At 44.9% G+C, this 23,225-nt stretch overlaps 2 protein-coding genes and 3 non-coding genes across 6 annotated transcripts; all 5 read left to right on the top strand.

The window, feature by feature from the left end:
- Window positions 1-79: 79 nt before the first annotated feature.
- TRNAE-CUC lies at window positions 80-152 on the top strand. Its single transcript has one exon. It is a non-coding gene; the product is annotated as a tRNA-Glu (tRNA).
- A 9,598-nt stretch (window positions 153-9,750) lies between these two features.
- Window positions 9,751-15,069, top strand: LOC117040704 (autophagy-related protein 101). 2 transcript variants are annotated; one of them, XM_033138651.1, is made up of 3 exons: window positions 9,751-9,843; window positions 12,608-12,864; window positions 13,836-15,069. In XM_033138651.1, exons 2-3 carry the CDS (start codon window positions 12,613-12,615, stop codon window positions 14,238-14,240), a joined length of 657 nt encoding a protein of 218 aa, XP_032994542.1. In that variant the 5' UTR covers window positions 9,751-9,843; window positions 12,608-12,612; the 3' UTR covers window positions 14,241-15,069. The 2 variants fall into 2 exon arrangements, with proteins under 2 accessions (XP_032994542.1, XP_032994543.1); XM_033138652.1 differs by lacking the exon at window positions 9,751-9,843 and adding an exon at window positions 9,895-10,024.
- A 1,188-nt stretch (window positions 15,070-16,257) lies between these two features.
- ATP5F1B (ATP synthase F1 subunit beta) lies at window positions 16,258-22,845 on the top strand. Its single transcript, XM_033138650.1, has 10 exons — window positions 16,258-16,405; window positions 17,771-17,953; window positions 18,778-18,952; window positions 19,665-19,786; window positions 20,063-20,247; window positions 20,601-20,759; window positions 21,166-21,288; window positions 21,493-21,705; window positions 21,891-22,092; window positions 22,614-22,845. Exons 1-10 carry the CDS (start codon window positions 16,273-16,275, stop codon window positions 22,706-22,708), a joined length of 1,590 nt encoding a protein of 529 aa, XP_032994541.1. The 5' UTR covers window positions 16,258-16,272; the 3' UTR covers window positions 22,709-22,845.
- On the top strand, window positions 18,005-18,077 carry LOC117043060. Its single transcript, XR_004426140.1, has one exon. It is a non-coding gene; the product is annotated as a small nucleolar RNA SNORD59 (small nucleolar RNA).
- Window positions 19,925-19,996, top strand: LOC117043062. Its single transcript, XR_004426142.1, has one exon. It is a non-coding gene; the product is annotated as a small nucleolar RNA SNORD59 (small nucleolar RNA).
- Window positions 22,846-23,225: the final 380 nt, after the last annotated feature.

Here is a 23,225-nt window from a genome sequence, read left to right as displayed (position 1 = left end):
GATGGCTGTCAACTTGGGCTGCATCAAAAGGAAATTAGGCAAATTCATGGAGGTGCAAGCTGTCAAGGACTTCCAGACAGCTGGGGTAGCTCAGTTGGTAGAGCATGAGGCTCTCAATCTCAGGGTTGTGGGTTCGAGTCCCACATTGGGCAGATGATTCCTGTATTGCAGGGGGTTGGACTAGATGACCCTCGTGGTCCCTTCCAACTGTACAGTTCTATAATAGTTGTAATGGCTTTCTACTACCTACAGGACCAGAGGCAGAATGGCAAGAAAGTGAGTGTGAAAGTGCTACTGGGTTTGTATTCCTGCTAGCATGGCCACTGGTCATTTGACAGTGGGAGACACAGTCCAACAACACATCCTGCTGCGTACAGGGTTCCCATAAGGATCTGGCTGGCCAGTGTGTGAAGACAATGAGAGGTCTTGGGTCTAATCTAGCAGGCTCTTCTAATGTTCTTAAGGAGCTCCTTAGCTGGGCATTTATTTAGAAGGTAGCCACAGTCTGGGATTTGTTGGAAACTCTGTAGAAGAATTTGGGTTAGGACTTTCTGGAGGACACCAAAGGATGCATGTGATGATGCAGGCAAGAAGCTCAAATTGCTAGCAGCAGTTACTTTAATGCACGGATGGGGAACTTGCAGCCCTCTGGATGTCGATGAACTACACCTCCCATGATCCTTGACTGTCAGTCATGGGGGCTGGGGCTGATGTGAGTTGAGAGTCCAGTGAAATCTGGAGGGCTGGAAGTTCTCCCCACCCGCTGCTGCTTTAATAAATGGCAATGTGCAAGGATGAGATGGGGCTGTAAGGAAGAACGGGGAGTGCTGCGAGACCAATAGTACCTGCAACCTCCTGCTTGCACCACTGAGTAAGCAAACACCCATTATTTATGACCTGCCAGGGTCAGGTCCTGCTCAGTTCTTGTAATCATCCTCAGCAGCCATCTGCTTCAGCTAGTTTATTTATTCTTATCCGTTCCGTGTGCTTCTTTCTGCCATGCGCCAAAAATGCTCCATCCCTGTAATCAGGAATCAGGAGGGCCCCCCCCACCTCATCCTTGCCCAACCAGCCTTTCCCTCTTGACCTCCGCCTGACCTTAGAGGAAAGGGAATGTTTTGCAATTCACCCACAAAACAGGCCAATCTCGGGAGCTCAAGCAGGAGCCCGTCTGAAGGCTGGGTGCCACATGTGCGCCTGGCAGTCACATCCTGCTCAGGAGACATCCACACACCCTATTCCTTGGCAACGCACCGATATTTATCCATAATTACATGTTACCTGAGCTGGGGAGCCTGAGGCAACTTTGGTGCACGTGAGACAGGGGGACGTTCCCTCGGCACTGTTCTGGCGCACAGCCCAGACGCATGGAAACATCAGAACAGACACGTCTCTGCTGTCACAGCTCAGTGGCACGGCATCCTGGTATCAGGACGGGGCAGCAGTTTGAACGAAAGGGGATTTGAAAAGGGAGTTGGCACCTTTTTAAACTGCCCTTTGCTACTGTTCCTTCAAGATAAGTCTGACAAACAAAAGGTGTTCAGCTTTTCCTGCTGCATGTCTCCAGACCGGGGGACGACTTGCCGCTAAATGTATGCGCACATGTGCAGGCTCCTGTCACAGCAGGGAGAGAGGTGAGGCATGCAACAATGCTGGCTACCCTAAGGAAAGACCACGGGCTCCTGCTGGAACCTTTGGAATACAGAAGCAAACAACTCGGTTGCTGCAGACTGCAAGAGAGGCCATAGTTCAGTACTGGGTTTTTTGTTTCGGTTCTTTTAATTTCTCCTGAACATATGGTGTGTTTCTCCCCCACTACTGAATAAACCCAAAGTTACAATGCCGCCAGATGCATGTTTCTTCAGGACTCTGTTCCGCTGTCTTCATTAGGGTTTACGCCCCAAGTAAGCGGGTGTAAGATTGCAGTCATGGTGACACGGATCTGGGGTTATATAGTATAAGGAAACCCTGAGCAAAGCACATTCAGCCACAGCACTTCTCACTTGAATTTGCTAAAGTTTGCACCTTCTTAAGCTGCCTGCACGCCAACTGTTTGAAGCACGTGACTTTCACCAAAGAATCTGGAAACTGTACTCTACCCCCTCACAGAGCTACAGTTCCCAGCACCCACAACAAATAGTGGTCCCCAGATTCTTTGGGGGAAGTAATGTGCTTTAAATGTAAGTTGAGTGTGCAGCCAAATGCACTATACATTGAAGGCAGTATCGTGCTACTTTAAATAGCCATGGCTTCCCTCAAATAATTTTGGTTTATTAAGAGCGCTGAGAATTCCCTCACAGAGCTACAATTCCCAGGAAGGACCACTCTGGGGATTGTAGTTCTGTGAAGCGCTAATTTGGATCCCTGCCTTTCCCGTGCAAAAACTGCATCGGTTTTCTATTTTAAATCCCCAACCTTAGCAGCCTTCTGTGTGCTAAGTCACCTGCTTAGGAGAGGAAAAACAGCTCCATGGAAAAGCCCCATCTAGAAAGAGCCGGGCGTAATGGGAAAGGCATTCAGGGTGAGAAGACACTTCTCCGCGCTGTGGGTTTCTTGGGGAAGGACTTGGCAGGCAGGCCAGGCCAATGAAATAGAAACAAGATCCGCATTTAGCAGTGCCCTTGACTGTAAAAAGAACAGGCGAGTAACCCATACCATAAATGTCCAGACACAAAGTCATTTTGGACCACAGACAAGACACATGAGATGCAGTTAGCTCGCTCACACTTAAACGCACCCCAATCTGAACCCTGGTCAAGTTCAGGCTGCAATCAACAGGGCACTTGCCTGCACACCTGTGTCTAGGAGGTGGAGGGGTATTGGTTAACTTGTGACCCATCATTCTACCTTTGACATCAGCTGAAAAGCAACTGCTCTTCTTCCAAAGGTGACATAATTGATCATGAGTTAAATAATCCCCCCCACCTCCTAGTTTCTCAGCTGATGTCACTGAGACACCATGAATTATCTCTGAAAATGTGTTGTCTGTGTGTAAGGGAGATCTCCATGGCTGATGGAGTGTTCTTGCCTAGTTTATGTAATGGGACAAAAGCAGAGAGCCTCATAGGTTATTTTTAAGAAAGGGGCAACAGGGAGGGGAAACTCTTGGTTCCCAAACAAGCCGGCCAAGCATGTAAAAAAAACCTTTAAAAGGGTGGGAGGGCAGAAAAAATACTTGATGGGCTGGAAGAATAAAACGGCAGGGACAGGAAAAAAAGGTTGCACAACACATGAGTTTAATGGTGACTCCCTCAGCCATAGGAACCCTGGAAATTGTAGTTTCCAGACTGGGGGTGGGAATATATGAACATAGGATTTTCTGCACCCTCACCACATATCCTAGGATTCTTTGGGCAGTTTTTTTTATAAAGAGTGAAACACTTGGGACAGACACTTATGCCAGATTTGGGTCAGAAGATGTTTACTGCCTCCACTGTCCCTGATGGCTGGGGGTACAAGAGAGACAGTTTGCAGAGACGTGTGTGTTCAGTTTTGTGCTTTTGTGCACATAAATAGAGGCAAATATTAAACCAGACAGACAGAAAGCATGCCTTATGATCTCTTAATATGCGGGAACATATTTCCCAGGAGGAGGGTCATGTTAAGTGAAGTCATTAGTGAGTAACACAGACTTTGCTCTGTTTTCTAAAAGAAGTAAGTTGTCTATCCATGAGGACCTCTAGCAAGATGTCTAAATGGCCAAACAATTAAAATCTTTGTATATTTGCTCAGAAGCAAGTCCCGAGTTCAACGAGCTTTGTTCTTATGTAAGTTTACATAGCTCTCATGCGAAAACAAGGCAACTCTACTTACGGACTAGGGCTTCCTTTCTAAATAATAAAAAGGGTCACTTGGGTTCTTGGGAATGCTAAATTCAAAGACCAGCACCAGTTCTGCTGCTTGTAATAATGCAGCCAAAGAATGCACAAAGGCCTGAGCATCCTAACCTCTGGGTGTTTCATGTTTAGGCTGCTCACAGCATAAAACTCTTTTCTGGCTTCAGTTGCTGGGTGCCCCTGTCTACACAAGTGCCTTTATCTGAGTGTGCTTTTTACCTTACCATCACAACCTCTAATTTATGGTCATAACTAGTTCCAAGTTGGAAATCCCAGCTTATTTTGCTCTGCTTATCACAGCAGCAGATCACAGTGGTTTCATAAAGAGGGAACATTCTGCACCTTCTGTGTTTTCTCTAGCCATTGCTGATCTTTCTGTTCACTCTTGGACCAGAGGCAGATTAACCAGAGAATGTAGCACTCCATTACACAAGGGACTAATATAATAATAATACCTTTATTGTCATTGTACAACCTGTGTACAATGAAATTAAACAAGCCTCCCTCCCCCCCCCCCCAAAAAAACACTCAATCTCTTATCGAACAACACACCGTTCTCTAAGCTTGGCATGGAGCCTAGTTGCTGGGCCTGGCTTTTGGGCAGGTGCAATGGGGAAGTTCTGTTTTAAAGGTTTCCGATCAGAAGCACACTTTCAAGAAGCTTGCACGGTCCATGTCAGGAACGTTGATCCGGCAAGGAAATCAGGCAGCTGCTGAAAGCAATTGGGAGACAGTAAGGCCCATCCGTCAGGCCAGACGCACTAAATTGGTTCTTCACTTTATGCACATGCATGTCTATGAATAAAAGCATCAAGTTGTAAATGGCCTTATTATCATAGAGGCCATTACGAATCAACTTGGGTCAGGCTGAGGTGAAGGGAAACGCAACTTGTGCAGCATTGTTGAATTAATGTATGTAATTGTAATTTCTTAAAACCCTCTAATCTCCAAGATTACTAATGCGTTTCCAATTTTTCTAGGATGCTTTGCTAGACCCAAACAACAATAATACATAGTATTTGGTTCACCCTGCGCTCAGGGATGCCAACAAGTGCAGATCCAGACCAGAAATGAGTTTAAATCCTCAGAATTTATTTCAAACATTGGGGCAATACCCCCATTTTTTTAAATGGAAGCATTAAGAGTAATGCCATGTGGCCTAGAAAGGCTTCCCCTGAAGTACAGGGGGACACAAGGCTGGCTGAAGCTGATCCATAATGAGCGAAAGTTCGTCACTCTGCACAAGCTCAGAGTCATTATTGTTTTATACGCTCCAGAGCAGAGGCCCCAGAGTTAAAATCAAAATTCCTTGATTCGTATCAAAGCCTATTTTGGGCTAATTCACATTCCTTTTTGATGGACCCAGGTGATGCTGGGCTTTCAAATTCAAGGCGAGTAGGCTAACTAGCCCTCACCATTAAATTTTGTTCTTCTGTCTATAGCCCTGTTTTGAGGAGTTTCTACTACACTTTACAGTCACGGGTAACAGTCCACAAGTTTGGCTGCCAGTGACTAGAGACATAGGAGAATTCAAAATGAAACCGGAGAGGAAATTACCAGTTCAACCCATGTCTGGAACAGAAATCAATCCAGCAAAAAGAATCTGTATTCATTGTTGTTTATAGTCTGCAAATTATATGTAACTGATTTCTCTTCCCCCACCCGCCACTTGCATTGGAGTTTCCCTTTGCTTTTAAATGAATGCTGTGCGGCATTATACAATTAATTACATAAAGTGGACAGCTAAACAAATAATGTTGGGGTTTTTTGGTTGGAAACTGAACTGCAGCAGAATGTAAACAGTCGCTGCATGCAACTAACACAGGTCAGAACAGATGCCTTTTTACATCCTTACCAGTGACCATCTCTCCACGCTAAAAATCATTCCTCCTCTGATCCAGACTTCATGCTGCACTTTGAAAGCCCTCAGACCTTCCAAATCAGAGACTGAAGTCAGAGATAATACTCTACTCCTCCCCAGAAGCTAGAGGTCAGAGGATGCATGGGCATAGCTAGGATTTATGTGGGGGGCAGGCAGGTGGCAGACACCCACTTGTCATCAACCTCTGTCTGGCTCTGTCTAGCAGATTCGGAATGAAATGTCTCAACAACAGTTGTTTTAAATTACTTGCTTTTGACCCCAAGTGCTCAGAAAAATCTGCCAAAATCTTCAGTCGTTGGAAAACCAGGAAGTTAAATAAAAAATTAACACCAGGGAGTACCTTTCGTGTGGTTAATGAGTAAGCACGCCTTTTTCCATCTTATTTAAAACAAATCTGAACTAAAAGAATTTTCATCAGATTTGCTGAAAACCTTTTCTCTCCAATTCCTTTTTTTCCAATGCAGTTTTTCTGTGCACACTCAGTAAGCATAGCCCATTGAGGTGCTCCCCTGTCTTTGTTGACCTTAGCCAGGTCTTTAGTCTCTGCAAGGTACTGAATGACGGCTCTACGGTACAAATGGTGGATGGCTGAGCAAGAGAGATGAGCAGCACCTTTTTCTAGGTCTGCTATGTTCATCTCTTTTAATTACTCTTTGCTGAGTTTCTTCTTCTTCCACACAGAGTACCATGGTTCAGCTTCGGAGTCAAAGTCTTGCAACTTATAAAAACTTGAGAACTGCTTGGCTTTCATCTTGAGGTCTTGAACGCTCATCTCCAACATGACAAGGGGGTGTAGAGCCAAAATTGAAAAGGCAGGTGAAAGTTCTTCTGAGAAATGTTGCTCTAACGAAGACACCAAAGAGTAAGGAATTACTAGGAATCTCTTCCAGTACTCTAAAGGGCTGGACGCTGGAGGGTTGGAGCCATGTTGCTGTCTTCCAACAAATCTTGAAACCGCCAATTCCACTCCAACTTCCTCGGCAATCTTGTAGACATCCTCTATGAGCTCTGTAGCAACTTGCTCCGGATCACTGTGGTGAGTTGTTATTACTCTAAGCAGCAGTTTGATGTGCTCTGAACAATGGAGCATTTGCAGACAATTAGACTGCAGAACATTTGTCACAGTTTCCAAGAAGGCGGAATACTTGGCTATCAGAGCAATGATGAATTGAGCTTTGGAGGCACCAGAACGTAGTTGGAATGCCTGTTTCCTTATATTGCTATTTCCTTCTAGCGATAATCTCTCCAACCCTTCAATGATGCTCACAAAATGCTCTTTGAAAACTGGGATACTTTTGGGACCATCGCGTCTCACAGAGGAGTGGAATGTTTAGAGCAGGGGTCAGCAACCTTTTTCAGCCGTGGGCCAGTCCATCGTTCCTCAGACCTTGTAGGGGGCCGGACTATATTTTGGGGGGGGGAAATAATGAACGAATTCCTATGCCCCACAAATAACCCAGAGATGCATTTTAAATAAAAGCACACATTATACTCATGTATAATGAGTAGGCAGGCCCCACAAATAACCCAGAGATGCATTTTAAATAAAAGGACATGTTCTACTCATGTAAAAACACGCTGATTCCCGGACCGTCCGCGGGCCGGAATCAGAAGGTGATTGGCCCACGGGCATTAGGTTGCCTACCTCTGATTTAGAGCGTAGTGTCCGGGCTGAACAATAGGGGTGGAGACGCTCCTTCACGTATACTGGGCCGAGGCCGTTTAGGGCTTTAAAGGTCAGCACCAACACTTTGAATTGTTGGGGTCCCTCTTCCAGGGCTTTTTTTTCAGGCTGAACTCACCAACTCAGTTCCAGCACCACCACTCAGGTAGGCGCCATTGCTATTATGAGAAAACGTGAGAGGTGTGTTCAAGGTGAGTTTCGGCACCTCGTTTACTAGAAAAAATAGCACTGGTCTCTGCCAACCATGGGTGGACTGCCTTCCATCAAGTAAATTTAACAAAAATGAAAATACTTAACTGAAAGTAGAAATTATCAGAATATCTGAAATCACTTGGATGATGTTCTAGCGACTGCGTGCAACTAACACAGCTCAGAACAGAAAATGGTGCTTTTTTACATCCTCAACAGTGACCGTCTCTCCACCCTAAAGACCATTCCTTCCCCGATCCAGACTTCATGCTGTACTTCGAAAGCCCTCAGACTCTCCCAAGTCAGAGAATGAATTCAGAAATAATACTCCACTCCCGCCCAGAACCTAGAGCTCGGAGGAAGCAGTTCAGAATTCCCGCTCAAACGCCTCCCTCACTTACCCCTCTCCCTCTCTCTCCCCCCCCCATCTTTCTCTTCCTCTATCTGCCCCGCCTCTTCCGGTGACGCCGCGGGCCCTTTGCTGAGCCTGCGCATTATTCGGAGGAAGAACAGTTTCCGCCTGCGTTCCAATGACCGGAAGTGTCCGGCTGAGCAGGCGAGGAACTGGTGGCAATGTTCCGCCGCCGCAAAGACCCCGTTAAGTTTGAATATGTAAGAGTGGACTTGTACTGTTCTTGTGGCGCTAGGCCTGCCTTTTTAGCGCCCCCTCCCCACAGGTTCTTAGCAGGGTAGTGGGCTTCCCTCCGTCCTCCCCGATTCCCAGCTGTTTCTGGGGGCCCTGCAGAAAACGTGCACTGGGAGAGAGAGGTCTAGTAGCCACTAACATGAGAATGGGGGTGGAGAAAGGAAAGGGTTTATATTGCCAGAAACAAAGCGGGTTGTGTGTGTTGTGGGAGGGTGTCAACCACTCTAGCAAGGATGATAGGATGTGTGTAAGAGTCTCCACTCTCCCTATAGCCATTTGTTCGGATACAGCCTCTTTTCCCCCTCTCCCGTGCATGTTACTGGAGAGAGAAGGTGGAGGTGGACACGGAAGTGGTTGTGTGTGTGTTTTTTTAAGTAACCTTTCAAACAACAGGTAGGTAGCCGTGTTGGTCTGCCATAGTCAAAATAAAATAAAATAAAAAATTCCTTCCAGTAGCACCTTAGAGACCAACTAAGTTAGTTCTTGGTATGAGCTTTCGTGTGCATGCACACTTCTTCAGATACCAAGCAAGATTCACTTCTCACACTGTGTCATAAAGACAGTGCAGCGAACTAAGACCTTCCCATTTTTAATTCCACTTTACAACTGCATGTGGCGCGGAAAGGCGTTATAAACAAGGGAGATACGGCGTGGTATTTATTATACATTGTACCCCACGCGTGACAATGGCGTTTGAGAAAAGTACCAGCACATTGATGCCTCATATGCAAAAGCAGTTTCCAGTGTGGATTGCACCCCAAAGTTCATCACTGGAAACCTCCCACCCACCCCCAATGTCCTGATCCCCAAAAGCATAAATCTACTGGAATATAAGCCTGCGGGCAACGACGGTGGTTTGTCTTTGTAGTGAACCTTTGTACAGAAGCCTGCCCTCCTTTGGATTGTTACCATCTAGCTTGATGGATTCTGGAAAACCTGAAAGCTTGCACGCTCTTTTGTTTGCATTTTTATTTAATAGTTGGCCTAATAAACGCATTGCCCTTATACGGATTTGGAAAAAAACCACCAACTTTAGGTATTTTTAATGTATACATAAGCGTGTGTTTTTTCAAACCCCAAAGCTTTCAAATGACAGCACGATCCCATAGGAACTATAGATGGCAAAACAAAATAAAAAAATCCTTCCAGTAGCACCTAAGAGACCAACTAAGTTTGTTCTTGGTATGAGCTTTCGCGTGCATGCACACTTCTTCAGATACACTGAAATAGAAGCCACCAGACTTCTATAGGTGGCAACACAGAGATCGGTCCGTTCCGCAGGACCAGGAAGTGGCGCCCTTGTGACGTTCCATTCTCGCTGCGCGTCGCTTGTTTTGTTGGAACGTACCACGAGCGACGGGGGGGGAGCTTGCATTCCCTAAGCCCTAGAAGAGGGAAAGGAGTGAAGCCACGCCTAAAACGAGCTGCATCGGTTACGCAACAACCCCTCTACCATTACACACATCTCAGAGGATGCGGCAGGAAGAATAGCATCGGCTTGCGTTAAGAGGCTAGATTTCTCTTTCCCCCCCTTCCCATTCACCTTTAGTTGGGCTGGTCCGAGGGTTAAGTTGTTCGGCCTGGGAAGCATCAGCGGTTGCGGCAGGTGAGTCTTCAGTTCATATTCTCAAAGGGGGGGTTGGGGGGACAGCTCGCCTCCCTCTTTCCGTACTGTGAGCGGCGCGCGGCCCCTCGGCCTGCTGGTTGCCTTGGTAACCAACCGTCGCCACCCGCTCGTGCCTGTGGCTTCGTGGCCTTTGAGGGCGCCTTGATAAACCACAAAACTGGTAAGGGGCGAGCAGTGCCGGATTTACATATAAGCTAAACAAGCTATAGCTTTAGGGCCTCACTCTCTTGGGGCCCCCCAAAAAAATTGAAAGGGGGGAAAAACCTGGATGTACATTTCCAAAATATCACTGGTTTGCTCATTACTATATATAGGGTGCCTACATTCTGCTTTTTATAATTATTAGTAGTTTGCATCATATATTTACACCTATTATTATTTCATGTTATAGCAAGTTTCTAGAGACGAGATTATGTGTCTTTGTAAATTGCGTTTCTAAAGGAACTTTGGTTATGCCAATGTGTTTGCATTATTAAGTTTGTTATAAAAAAAATCATTTTAAGTTAGAGCTTAATAATTATTTCACTATTAATATACTTCTTCTTAATTGTATTTCACTATTAGTATACAGGGTGAGTCCTTTAAAAGAGGCCCTGTGGATACAGAGTACAGTACACATGTTCCACCGGGGCCTCTTTTAAAAAGACTCACCCTGTACTTAATTGTATTTCAGTTGAACAATTGCTTTGATAAAATACATATTTTGTTATGTGCAAATGGCTTTAGATACCTATTAGGTCCATAAATTACCATATGGCATATATTCAACACAAAAAGCAGCGACAATTTGTTGTTGACAAAGGACAGCTGGACATATAAAGGGCCCCATTACCTTGAGTAGTTTAGGGCCTCATCAAACCTAAATCCAGCCTTGGGCGGGTGGGTCTGTTGCTTTGGTTTAATTATCTTGTATTTTATTCTGAGGACCGCCCTGAGATCTTTTGAAGAAGGACGGTATATAAATTTAATAAAAAATATATAAATGAATAAAAAGCCAAGCACTTATTTTTTGATTGGGTTTAACTGCATATTATGCAGCAGCCCCGCTGCCTCACAAGGTTGTTTGTTGTGTGTTGCCTCACGGAAATTGTCAGGGAGCAGACCTGGTGAACCCTTGCTCGTAAATAATAGCTTCTTAAAACAGGACTGGATTAAGACCTTTTGGCTTTAAGTTTATGGTCTCTTTTATACCCTCCAACATTTCTCCCATGAAAATAGGGACATCCTATTCATAATAATAATAATTTTATTATTTATACCCTGCCCATATGCTTCTAACATGTATAACAACTTCCCAAACAGGGCTGTATCTCCTTTGCATCAGGGTCGCGTAACTTTACTTGACCTGCTGACCTGCGAAAGATAAGCACATAATTTTTTTCCTGGCATGCAGATGAAATGATAGGCAGAGCTTCTCCTGCTTGATTTCTCTGCATGCTTGACTGCTTTTAAAGGGCTCAGGCAGCGATGTGACGTGAAACATTTTCCATAATGGAACATTTGCTGCTCCCGTATTTTCTATAGAAAAATGGTCATTCCTAAAATGCATTGTTACATACCGGTAAATTAGTTACATAGGATTGTATACAACATTGCACAGGCAGCGCTGTGAAGGTAAGAACTGCTGAACCTTCCAAAATTCCCTCTTCTTCGCATCTCTAAAAAGTACAAAAGTTCTGTTCTCTGATTTTGCTAGGGAGCACCTTCCTACAAGACTCCTTCCTTGGGCAACTGTTCTGGGCACCATTCAGGCTAGTTCAGGGAGGATGATATGCACAAGCATGTTTCACAGGATTAATCTGTGCTTCTTTTAATTCTACTTAGGTTTTTTGTATAAGCTTAGAAATGTTGAGCAAAACTCCAGGGTATTTCTCCCACGCTTCTGGGACTCAAGCAATGGTTTCTTATTTAGAAACACTCAATTTTAATATTCTTATTTAGAAACACTCAATTTTAATATTAAATCAGGAACAGATAGCAAGCCTACAGTCTGGCTATATCTCTGTCTTTTCTGATATTTTAAAATTCAGGTTAAAATATATGAGGCATAGATTAAATAATGGAAAATAAGCTATTTTTCAATGCTGTCTCTGATTATAAGAAAACCTCTGAATTGCTAACAAAAATAATCTAAGCTTACTAGCAGAAGTATTGTTAAATGACCACCAATGAATGTCTGCAATGAAATTCAGCTTATTCAGGTGCATTTCCAAACTGAAGCCACACATGAAACCACTAGAGGGCAATCCGGACACTTGCTTGAAGTCAGCTGCTATTTGACATTAAGGTCTACCTTTAAGTCACTCTTGAAGCACGTTTCCCCCCTTGAAGAGTTCTGGGCATTGTAATTTGGTCAAGGATTTCTGGGAATTGTAACATTGTGAGGGGTTAACTACAGTGTCCATAATTCTCTTGAGGGAAAGAGAGTTTGGAGTTGGAATTCCATTGTTGATGTGGAAGAAAGAAGACAAAACAAATCTGTGTTGACTAATTTGATTTCCTTGTAGAGGAAGAAAATGAATCAAGTGTTCTTATTTTCCTTCATCACACACACCCCTTCTCCCATTTGCACAATTATTTTATCCCAGGCTTGTTATTTTCGTTTAAAACCAGCTCAGTTTACTTTCATAGCTTGACACTTTGCTGTTGGGTATTCCTACCCTCCATAAATATTGCCATTCTCTGTTTTGGTTGCACTGCTTTTTTAATGGGAGGGCAGCTTATCTATTTTCCTTTGCAAAAGCCAGGATGAACTGTCGTTCAGAGGTACTGGAGATATCAGTGGAGGGGCGCCAGATTGAAGAAGCGATGCTCGCTGTTTTGCATACCATATTGCTCCATCGCAGCACAGGGAAGTTCCACTACAAGAAGGAAGGGACCTACTCCATTGGGACAGTTGGCACGCAAGATGTTGACTGTGACTTCATTGATTTTACCTATGTTAGAGTTACTTCCGATGAGCTTGACCGGGCATTGAGAAAAGCTGTTGGGGAATTCAAGGTAAAGCTTTCTGTTGCTCACTGTTTATTTTTTAAGTACATGAGACTGCCCATGAAGACAGTTAAAAAACTTCACTTTTTCCAAAATGCAGTTGCGCTACCAAGGTTTGGGCAGTGACCAAGAGAGTGGAACAAGTGACTCTAGTCCTTTGCCACCTTCACTGGTGACCAAGTTCTTTCCAGGCTCATTTCCCTAAATAGCCTGCTACTGGATAGTTTGCAGAATCACCTCATCCCATATAAACCTGCTCAAGAACTCCATTCCTTTTCTATGTCCAGCAAGTCTTTATTGCAGCTGTCCCCAGGTCTGCATGGAATCATTCTCCACATATCTTAAGTGTTTTGTACAGCATGGCTGGGTGATAGTTGTGACCTTTTTAAATAAGGGGATTTAGGACACCAAGGAGTTCTGTCTCCAGTTTTATAAGCACATTGTTTTGCTCAACTGTTCAGTGGAATTGGGTTAGATTTCTATCATATAAATTCCACATACTATCAATTAATGTACATAATTTAGAAGACATATTTTTTAATCTGCATTCTGATAACTATCAGTAGGATGTTCAAATTTGAAATTTGGTAATATATGAGAAAGAAAAATGGATGCCAGGCACAGTGAATGACAATGCCCACATAGGGCTGAAGGGAAAGAATTGGAATGAATGTAGAAAGACAGGGTCTTGTATAGTGTAAATCCATCTAGCCAATTGATGACTGGAGCCAGAGTTAACTCCTTTTAGCAAATGTTGCCTTGAGCAATCCTCAGTCTTGCGAGTCAAGAAAACGTTCTTGATCTTCAGAGTTCTGAAAAGCTTTTGGATCGTATGAAATTTTGGCCACACGACTGTCTATCCACCTTGACTGTGGATGCACAGCATGATTCTTGGTACAGGGAGCAGAGATTTCTATATGTTGTGAAGGTCTTTGAGAATCAGCATTGTAAAATGTTCATTGGTGGTTCTGTATTCCCAGGATGCGCTGCGGAACTCGGGCAATGATGGGATGGGCCAGGTCTCGCTGGAGTTCTACCAGAAGAAGAAATCACGGTGGCCATTCTCTGACGAGTGTATCCCATGGGAAGTGTGGACAGTCAAAGTGAACGTGGTGAGCCTGGCTAATGAGCAGGAGCGGCAGATCTGTCGTGAGAAGGTTGGTGAGAAACTCTGTGAGAAGATCATCAACATTGTAGAAGTGATGAACCGACATGAGTACCTGCCCAAGATGCCCACCCAGTCTGAGGTGGACAATGTCTTTGATACGGGGCTGCGGGATGTCCAGCCCTACCTGTACAAGATTGCTTACCAGATCACTGACTCACTTGGAACCTCTGTCACTACAACCATGCGGCGCCTCATCAAGGATACCCTGGCACTCTGATATCCATGAGACTACAAGACCTGACATTATTGAGAGGCAACATGAGCAACTGGCTTTCTGTCCAAAAGCACCAAATACATATTTTCTCCCAGAAAATCTGGGAGTCTTGATATGCAGGTGCCCTGTTCTAATTTATTAATTTCCAAGTATCTCCAGGGCAAAGACAGAACCAGCCTTGGCTCCTGGATTCAGTATATCAGTTTACCTAGAACACAGCCTCTCACAGCAGAAAAGGAAACCAGGATTCTTCCTTCAGCCCCCTTTTCTGTTAGACTTAGCTCTACAAGCTTAGAAGGTGTGCCTCTTCATGGGAGAAAATAGTGTGTATTTTTTCGTGAGCATTTCCCTAATATAGGACAGATGATAACTCCAAGCTTGGTTCTCTCTGTGACCAGATGCCTTTATTTATTAACCGTAGAGTCTTTTGTTAATGGAAATCTGCCAGAGCTGGGGTTACTTATCTTGGCAAAATGGGTGCCTTTCCTCCTGATAAACCACTCCTCCTCCTTCACCCTCCTCTGACTTTAGGATAATTGAATAAGATTATAAGACTCCCTGTCTTGTGCATGTCTGTTAGGGCAGTAGAGGGCTGCAGACTCATTTTTTCCCTTGTGAGTCCTGGTTGCAAAGAAGAGCTAAGTCCGAAAGACCTGTTCAAAAGGCTGTCTTAACTTGCCAATCTAGTCCTCATCAACCCCACAGTTGCTATTTCTCAGTAGAGTTTGGAAGTCAGGCGCTTGCATTTCTAAAAATAAGGATCTTCAATTACTTGTATTTGTTTTTCCAGTGTAACGTAAATGTATAAGTCTGAGAATTAAAATTAGAAAACTCAAATCTCTGCCTCTGTCATAGTATATACTATACAATAATAGTTTTCAGATGCCGTATACTGAAAAAGTTGGGAAAGTGTCTACCGGTATGGACTTGGGCAGGAGAAACCTAGATTCAAAGTCCAACATTCAGCTAGTAAGTTCACCATTGAGTCTTAGCCAATCATCATCTCAGCTTAGTTTGCCTTTGGGGGCTTGCTGTGCAAATAAAATGAAAGAAAGGAAATTGATCTGTGACAACCGGGAAATACACATGTGCAGCCTTAAGGTAAAGGGACCCCTGACCATTAGGTCCAGTCGCAGATGACTGGGGTTGCGGCGCTCATCTCGCTTTATTTGCTAAGGGAGCCAGCGTACAGCTTCCAGGTCATGTGGCCAGCATGACTAAGCTGCTTCTGGCAAACCAGAGCAGCGCATGTAAACGCCGTTTACCTTCCCGCTGGAGTGGTACCTATTTATGTATTTGCAATGTGTGCTTTTGAACTACTACGTGGGCAGGAGCTGGGACTGATTAACGGGAGCTCACCCCGTCGCAGGGATTCGAACCGCCAACCTTCTGATTGGCAAGCCCTAGGCTCTGTGGTTTAGCAACTGGGTGGGTGCAGCCATACACGCATTCAAATCAGTGTGCTCAAATAGGATCACAGCCTTTCTTGCAGATACACGTGGATTTATATCAAACTTAATTGGATTCTGAAATTACTGGTTCACTTTTACCGGTGGCCCTCCAGATGTCCCTTCGACCTAATGTTGAAAACTTCCAGTTTAAAGCAAGGACAAATCTGGGACACGTGCTCAATCCAGTCTCTTTGGTATACGCTTAAAAGTTAAACCCGCCTCCCTTTATTTTGACTAATCATATCCGTAAGGTTGGGATCTTCCACAATTTCGGACAATGATCAAGCCGGGTTTCCTTGAAAGGCGTCGGCTCTAACCTATAGCGGAGAGCTATAGTGGGAAAGAGCAGTTCCCTGGCCCAATAGGCTACTTGCATCCCCCCCATGGCACCTCCCTTTTCGCTTAGCCCTTTCCACCTCGCGATTGCTCCAGCGGGTGAATGACAAGGCAGCTAACCCAATAAGCTTCAGGGAGCCGAACACACCCCGGCCAATAGCCGATTCGGACGACGCCATCCCGCCCTTCAGCAGGAGCTGATCGAGGCTGTCGGCGGCGGTTGCTCTTTCAGTCAGCCGGTGGCCGCCATGTTGGGTTTCGCGGGTCGCTGCTGCGCCTCTTCGGCCGCCTCCTTGCTGCGGGGCGTGCGGAGCGCGCCGAGCCCGCTCCAGGACCTGCTGAAACTCCGCGGCGGGGTCGCCTCAGCTGCCACCGAGGCCCGTGAGTGAGCGGAGGGCGAGGGAAGGCGCCCGAGGGCGGGGTCACCTTGGGGCCTAGTGGCGGGTGTGAAGCGCTGCGAGGACGGCGTGGGCCTGCGGGGACCCAGCAAAACCTTATGCCGAATCTGCTCCTCTGTAGTTTGCAGGGCTTTCTCCGTTGGTTTAAGTGAAATCTCTGCAGTCAGGCTTTTTATTATGTTCTTATATATGCTGTAAGCCACCCAAAGTGGCTGGGGAAACCCACCTAGATGGTCGGGGTCTAAATAATAAAATTATTATTATTATTATTATCAGGGAGGGCAAACATAAGAGGCTCCTCTGGATGAGCCCCACTTAGCTCACGGTCCCGTTCCTTTTTTGTCGTAAATGTTAATTGATTTTCATGCAATTTAACAAATTCAATTCGGTTTCCGCGCAATATTCCTTTAGCATTTTGATTTCCCAGTCTTAACATCCACGGTGTTCCTGTTCAAATCCTTTTTACCTGCTATCTTAAATATTATACTTCTCTGTGACGGGTTCAGTTCCCATTTGGGGCGGGAGGGACGACACGCATCTGTGCCCCCCCCTCCCAGCAATCGTCGTTCGAAGGCGTTTCTAACATAGCAATCCTAGCGCTTCGGTTGGGGAAGCGTGCACGCGAAAGCCCCGTGAGCGTGAGAGCGCAAGGCAGCCCTTTCACGCGACGTGTGGCCCCTGGCAAGGATCGGTTTTTTGGGACTGGGAAGCGAAGGGGCCTGTTTTAACAGCGGAGGTTGTTGCAGGGGAGCCAACAAAGATGGCGATGGGAAAAGGCTTCCGCAGTGTGTCGGGATGGCGGTGATAAAGGCCTGGTCCTTGGTGTGCAAGCGTTTCCAAAGCACGCGGGACTTAGTGCCTCTGTTTTCACCTGCGACAAGGTGTCCGGTATGAAGGGGCCTGGCCTTTAAGGGAAGGTTATGCCAGAAAGTGGGGAGGGGGGTTGCTCCTGTAGTAGTGAGTGGGGGGGTCTGGGTTGCCAGTGCTGGACTCAGCTAGGCTGGCATAGAGAGCTTCCTTGCAGAGTGTCTGCAGTGTACAGGGAGACAGGTAGAAAAGGAATGGATTGCTGGAGTGGAGCATCTCTGTAGCTGGAAACTGGCTCATGGGTGTATAAAGGGAGCAGTCTGTTCTCTACTTAGTCTCACACTGGTAACCTCAAGGAGTTGGAAATGAGGGTTACAAGGTCACAGCCTGAAGTTCTCCTTGATGCAGTGGGTTCTCCAGGCCAAAAGGGTGGGAGTCTTGAGCTAACTTCGGTCACATTTGCTTCCTTTGCAGCCTTGGGGGTGGGGAAATGCTCTGTGATAACTGCTTAATCGTCATGTCTGCCATGGTTGTCCTGTAGGACGGAACTATGCTGCACAGGCGGCTCCTGCAGCTAAAGCTGGAGTTGCCACTGGGCACATTGTGGCAGTCATTGGTGCTGTGGTGGATGTCCAGTTTGATGATGACCTGCCGCCGATCCTCAATGCACTTGAGGTGCAAGGCAGAGATACACGGCTGGTGCTGGAGGTAGCACAGCACTTAGGTAAGCCCCATTTGTATTCCTTGGCTTTTCTCTAGTCATGTTTTAACACTTCCTTCCTTGATGATCAGTAAAATGACTTTCGTTCTTCTGAGCTTGCTGAAGCCATATTTATGATCTGAGAAGGAATCTTAAATTCACTGCTGACCAGAAGGTAACTGGACGTGGGTCATGTTGACTGGTGGTGTTGGTCAGTGTTGTGGCCCAATTTTAATTACTTATCAGTCTCCAACCCAGGAGAATGTAGGAGTTTCTGAGGGCACTGGCATTTTATGGCCCAACACAATAAGGAGCAGATTACCTATTTGAAATTCTCAAACCTAGAGATCCCTTGCCTTTCCATCTTGACCTTGGTATCTGATTGTAATGAGCTTCATGTTCTAATCTTGAAGGAAATCTTTACTGAAGTGCTTTTTCAGTCATAAAACTGTTAACACAATGTACAGTGGTGCCTCGCTAGACGAAAAACTCGCTAGACGAAGGCATTCGTCTAGCGGAAGGCTGCCCCGCTAGACGAAAAAGTCTATGGGGCTGCCTCGCAAGACGAAAAATTTTCGTCTTTTTTTTTTTCGTTTTGCGGAGCGCGGCTGTCATTGCGGGGCACCACTGTACTGAATTTTAGCTCTATTCTCTGTGTATGTTAAATGAAAAGTACATTGTTTCCATGCCCAATGTTTATGTCATTCTCAAACAGAAGTAAAGCTTCCTTTAGTAATTTACCACAGGGGATTAACATAGAGTATTTCCCCCCTGTAAATATTGAAATTTGTTTGCACTCATTGGGCTTAGTGAGAAATGCAACTTACAAAGTTTGTTCTCCATTATAGGTGAGAATACGGTTCGTACCATTGCTATGGATGGTACTGAAGGCTTGGTGAGAGGCCAAAAAGTTTTGGACTCTGGTGCACCCATCAGAATTCCTGTAGGACCTGAGACCCTTGGCAGAATCATGAATGTGATTGGAGAGCCAATTGATGAAAGAGGCCCAATAACAACCAAACAGTAAGTGTGAATCTGAAGGTTAAATGATAGGCAACCATTCATAGGCTGGTAGCAAAAGCATGTTAATTAGCATACTTTCAATTTTATAGAACTCTTGCTGTCTTCATGTTCAACTGTTGTTGAGTTTAGATAGCAGAGCACCCCTACAGTTTATGAGGGTCTAGAGAATTTTATGGCAGAAGCAATGTTATTTCTTTCATGATCATTCTTTAATCTCACAGTTCTTAGAAGTTCTGGACAGCATTTCCTGGCCATTAAGAGCTACCCTAAGCAATGCAGTGCTAAATTATAAGCCATATTAATAGCAGCATCCTAACTGTACTGCTGCGGAGCAGTTCCTGTATAACATATTACTATAGCTGACACATTAGTTTTAGCACTCCATGTTAGAAAATTAAAATAAACTTAATAAAGTTTTGTTCAAAATACATATTTTAGATATTGCATTTTTTTGTGGACCTAGTGTATAGATTTCAAATCCTGTTTTTTCTGCTCCAACTCTTACTGAACTTAAAACTAGACACGTGCAGTTTTTCTATGATTAAAACACCAATGAAACCATGGTGTTGCAGACTTCTTAGGCCTAAAGCAGGCACAGTGTGTGAATACTAAACTGGGGCTTGGATTTAAGAATTATCGGTAAACACTTTGTGATTACCCAATATAAGAGCACAATTTTTCATAATGTGTGGCCAAATGTCTTTTTTTGCAGACTTGCTGCTATTCATGCTGAAGCACCAACGTTTGTTGAGATGAGTGTTGAGCAAGAAATCCTTGTGACTGGCATTAAAGTTGTAGATCTCCTTGCACCATATGCCAAGGGTGGTAAAATTGGTAAGTTACCAGAGGACCCATGTTGAATAGGTTCTATCTGGGGTAGGGTGGTCAATGTCTTGAATGCCCAAATTTCCTGCCCTGACAATTTGTGTTCCTCTTGTATTAGAACCTAAAATCCTGACAACTGCTTTGTTTCCTTCACTGATGAGTAAATTTATGACTTTCGTTCTTCTGAGATTGCTGAAGCCACTGTTATTTCTGAGAAGGAAAAGAAGGAGAATGGTAGAGGGTGCATAATAAAAGGCTGAATACTAAACTGACTTTCTTTCCCAGGGCTGTTTGGTGGTGCTGGTGTAGGCAAGACAGTACTGATCATGGAGCTTATCAACAATGTTGCCAAAGCCCATGGCGGCTACTCAGTGTTTGCTGGTGTTGGGGAAAGAACTCGTGAAGGAAATGACTTGTACCATGAAATGATTGAATCTGGAGTCATCAACTTGAAGGATACCACATCCAAGGTGAGCAAGCTATTCAGGTGGGAAGGGACTAATCTAGGCCCCAAGAATTCAGTATTGGTTGACTTTATCTGCCATCTCAAAAGAGAATTTTGCAACTTCCACCAGAAATTGGTCACTGTGTTTGAGACTAGTCTATAGAATTCTGAAAACCTGGTCTGGACCTTGCACCAAATGCTCAATAGGAAGGACACAGGCTGAAGAGGGTTTCTTGTTAACATTTGTAGTAGCAAGAGCCTGCCTTTGGAGGAAATACCTTCATATGTCATTTGAAGCTACCTTGGTGTGACCTGGGAAGGGCTGATGAGGGGCATAGAAACTTTCTAGCCCGTAATGAATTTCCTCTTATCCTTCAGGTCGCACTTGTTTACGGACAGATGAATGAGCCTCCTGGTGCTCGTGCCAGGGTTGCTCTAACTGGATTGACCGTGGCTGAATATTTCAGAGACCAAGAAGGTCAAGATGTACTGCTCTTCATTGACAACATTTTCCGTTTCACACAAGCTGGATCTGAGGTAAGGCTGGATGTCCTAGGTTACCCTCCATCAGAAGCTTCAATTAAGCTTCCTAGTGAGAAGGCCTCAGTCTTTAAAAAAAAGAGAGAGTTTCTGCCTTGAGTGTTGGATGTCTCCAGGTGTATTTAGGATCCCCTACCCCTTGAAGGCAGAAATTTCTAGTTCTTGGCGCCTTCTTCCTGTTAGGACCTCTGTTTTTTGCCTTACTCGTTTCCTGCCTGCTTGGAGCAGGCCACATGAACAAAGCCTGGCTAAAGCATGTGTAGAAAAAAAAAACTAATTACAGCTCTTGCCAGTTCTGTGTAAGTATCAGGTGTGTAAATAGTTCTGTTTTGCAGACAGGTAGAAGATCTTACATTTGTCAGCCACACCGGTGTTGAATTACTGCACATTCCTTCTCTTCCAGGTGTCTGCCTTGCTGGGCAGAATTCCCTCAGCTGTGGGGTACCAGCCTACTCTAGCAACTGATATGGGTACCATGCAAGAGAGAATCACAACAACTCGGAAGGGATCTATCACATCTGTGCAGGTAACAACTGTTAAAACAAGTCCTCTCTAAGGATGGCAAAACTGCCCACAATGTTCACTGCTTTGTTTAACAACAAACTTATCCCTTAATTCAATTGCTCTCCCCCTTGAATCCGACACAGCTGTTTTTCTTCCTTCAGGTGGTTAACATTTAAACTGCTTGCATATGCAATATGGCACTCTAATAAGTCTTCTCTCTTCACAGGCCATTTATGTACCAGCTGATGACTTAACTGATCCAGCCCCTGCGACTACATTTGCCCACTTGGATGCCACCACCGTGTTGTCTCGTGCCATTGCTGAATTGGGCATTTACCCAGCTGTGGACCCTCTAGATTCCACCTCTCGTATCATGGATCCCAATATTGTGGGGCAGGAGCATTATGATGTGGCCCGTGGGGTGCAAAAGATTTTGCAGGTGAGGAGGGTGGATTAGGCACACAATTACTTAATATCTCATGCAAAAAAAAAATCTCTGCACAAGTTTATGCCAGTAAACTTTACCCTGGCTGGTAGTACCACTGGAATGTAGATTTGGTGCGTGGCCTGTTCACCTTCAGGGTTCCTTTGCTGCTTTTGGTCACATGCATATGTTCTTTCTAGGACTACAAGTCCCTCCAGGACATCATTGCTATTTTGGGTATGGATGAGTTGTCTGAAGAGGATAAGCTTACCGTGGCTCGTGCCCGTAAAATTCAGAGGTTTCTGTCCCAGCCCTTCCAGGTTGCTGAAGTTTTCACTGGCCATGCAGGCAAGCTGGTACCCCTAAAGGAAACCATCAAGGGCTTCAAAGCGATCCTGGCAGGTAAGAAGTTGTCCTGGTATTTTATTTATTAAATTTGTATACCGCTCTTCATCCGAAGATCTCGGGGCAGTTCACAGAATAAACACAAAAGTACATAATATAAGCAAGAACAAAACAATCCTTCCCTTTCCCACAAACACTTTTAAAAGGATATAGGAGATCAATCAGCCTGGTTGAAGAGGAACATTTTTAAGTGGTTCCTAAGGGTATATAATGAAGGTATAATCCCTGGGGAGAGCATTCCACACCTGCAGCTATACAATGTCAGCAGTTTGCACTTGCACCCAATTTATGGTAATTGGGGTAATCATAAATGGCCCCCTACAATGGGCTTGCAGGTGGCTCCAGGCAGTTCATACTGATTTTCCACTTCTGTCCTCTAGCATGGAAGGAAACCCCCAAAAGGGAACTGGGCGGATTTGCATGGCAGCACTTCATGCTGCCCAGAAACAAGTTTGCCAATCTGCTGCTTTTCCTGAACAGTTTGTTGTCTGACTTGCTGCATATCTTTTCCTTTGCAGGAGAGTATGACCACCTCCCTGAGCAGGCTTTCTACTTGGTGGGGCCTATTGAGGAAGCTGTGGCAAAGGCTGAGAAGCTGGCTGAAGAGCACTAATGAGTCTGTGGCTGAGGGGGAAATTGTTCTGCATCAAACTCCCATTGTTTCATATTGTCCAGGTTCCCAGCTGGGAAGTCATGTAACATGTCTGCAAAGTATTTAAAGTTTTCAATAAAACTTCTGGTGAGATCGTAGAAGTGGCATGTCATGTTGCAAGTGCTGACGTGGGAGGTAATAGCACATCTGCTGTAGCTTGCTGGCTCTCTCTGCCCCTTAACTGCTGCTTGTCATTTCCCCAACAGTAGACCTGCTCATTCCTAAGATTAATGTGCTGGCATGCAGCCAGTTACTCATCTGCAAGCTCAGATTCCTTGGAGACTAGGCCTAAAATGCCTCTTCAGTCTTAGCTGTTTTCTGAGTGTCTTTATTACTAGATAAACATGATGGATAAATCATTGCAGCTTCCAGAATGTGCAATGGACTTTATTCTATCCCGTTTATCCTGAGTGGTACAACTTTTATTGGATGTGCACTTATCTCATGATCAGTAGCAGCAGAAAAATCCAGATAAAGT

The sequence above is a fragment of the Lacerta agilis genome, chromosome 2, assembly GCF_009819535.1.
Source record: "Lacerta agilis isolate rLacAgi1 chromosome 2, rLacAgi1.pri, whole genome shotgun sequence".
NCBI classification, from domain to species: domain Eukaryota; kingdom Metazoa; phylum Chordata; class Lepidosauria; order Squamata; family Lacertidae; genus Lacerta; species Lacerta agilis.
The sequence above is the reverse complement of the archived record's forward strand: the minus strand, read 5'-3'. Positions and strand labels throughout refer to the sequence as shown.

Excerpts from the sequence above, each read along its gene's own strand:
- LOC117040704 (XM_033138651.1), top strand. The coding sequence starts at position 12,613 with ATGAACTGTCGTTCAGAGGTACTGGAGATATCAGTGGAGGGGCGCCAG. Across the intron at positions 12,865-13,835 it reads AAGCTGTTGGGGAATTCAAG|GATGCGCTGCGGAACTCGGG; the intron begins GTAAAGCTTTCT and ends CTGTATTCCCAG.
- ATP5F1B (XM_033138650.1), top strand. The coding sequence starts at position 16,273 with ATGTTGGGTTTCGCGGGTCGCTGCTGCGCCTCTTCGGCCGCCTCCTTG. Across the intron at positions 20,248-20,600 it reads TGAAGGATACCACATCCAAG|GTCGCACTTGTTTACGGACA; the intron begins GTGAGCAAGCTA and ends CTTATCCTTCAG. Across the intron at positions 21,706-21,890 it reads GGGTGCAAAAGATTTTGCAG|GACTACAAGTCCCTCCAGGA; the intron begins GTGAGGAGGGTG and ends TGTTCTTTCTAG.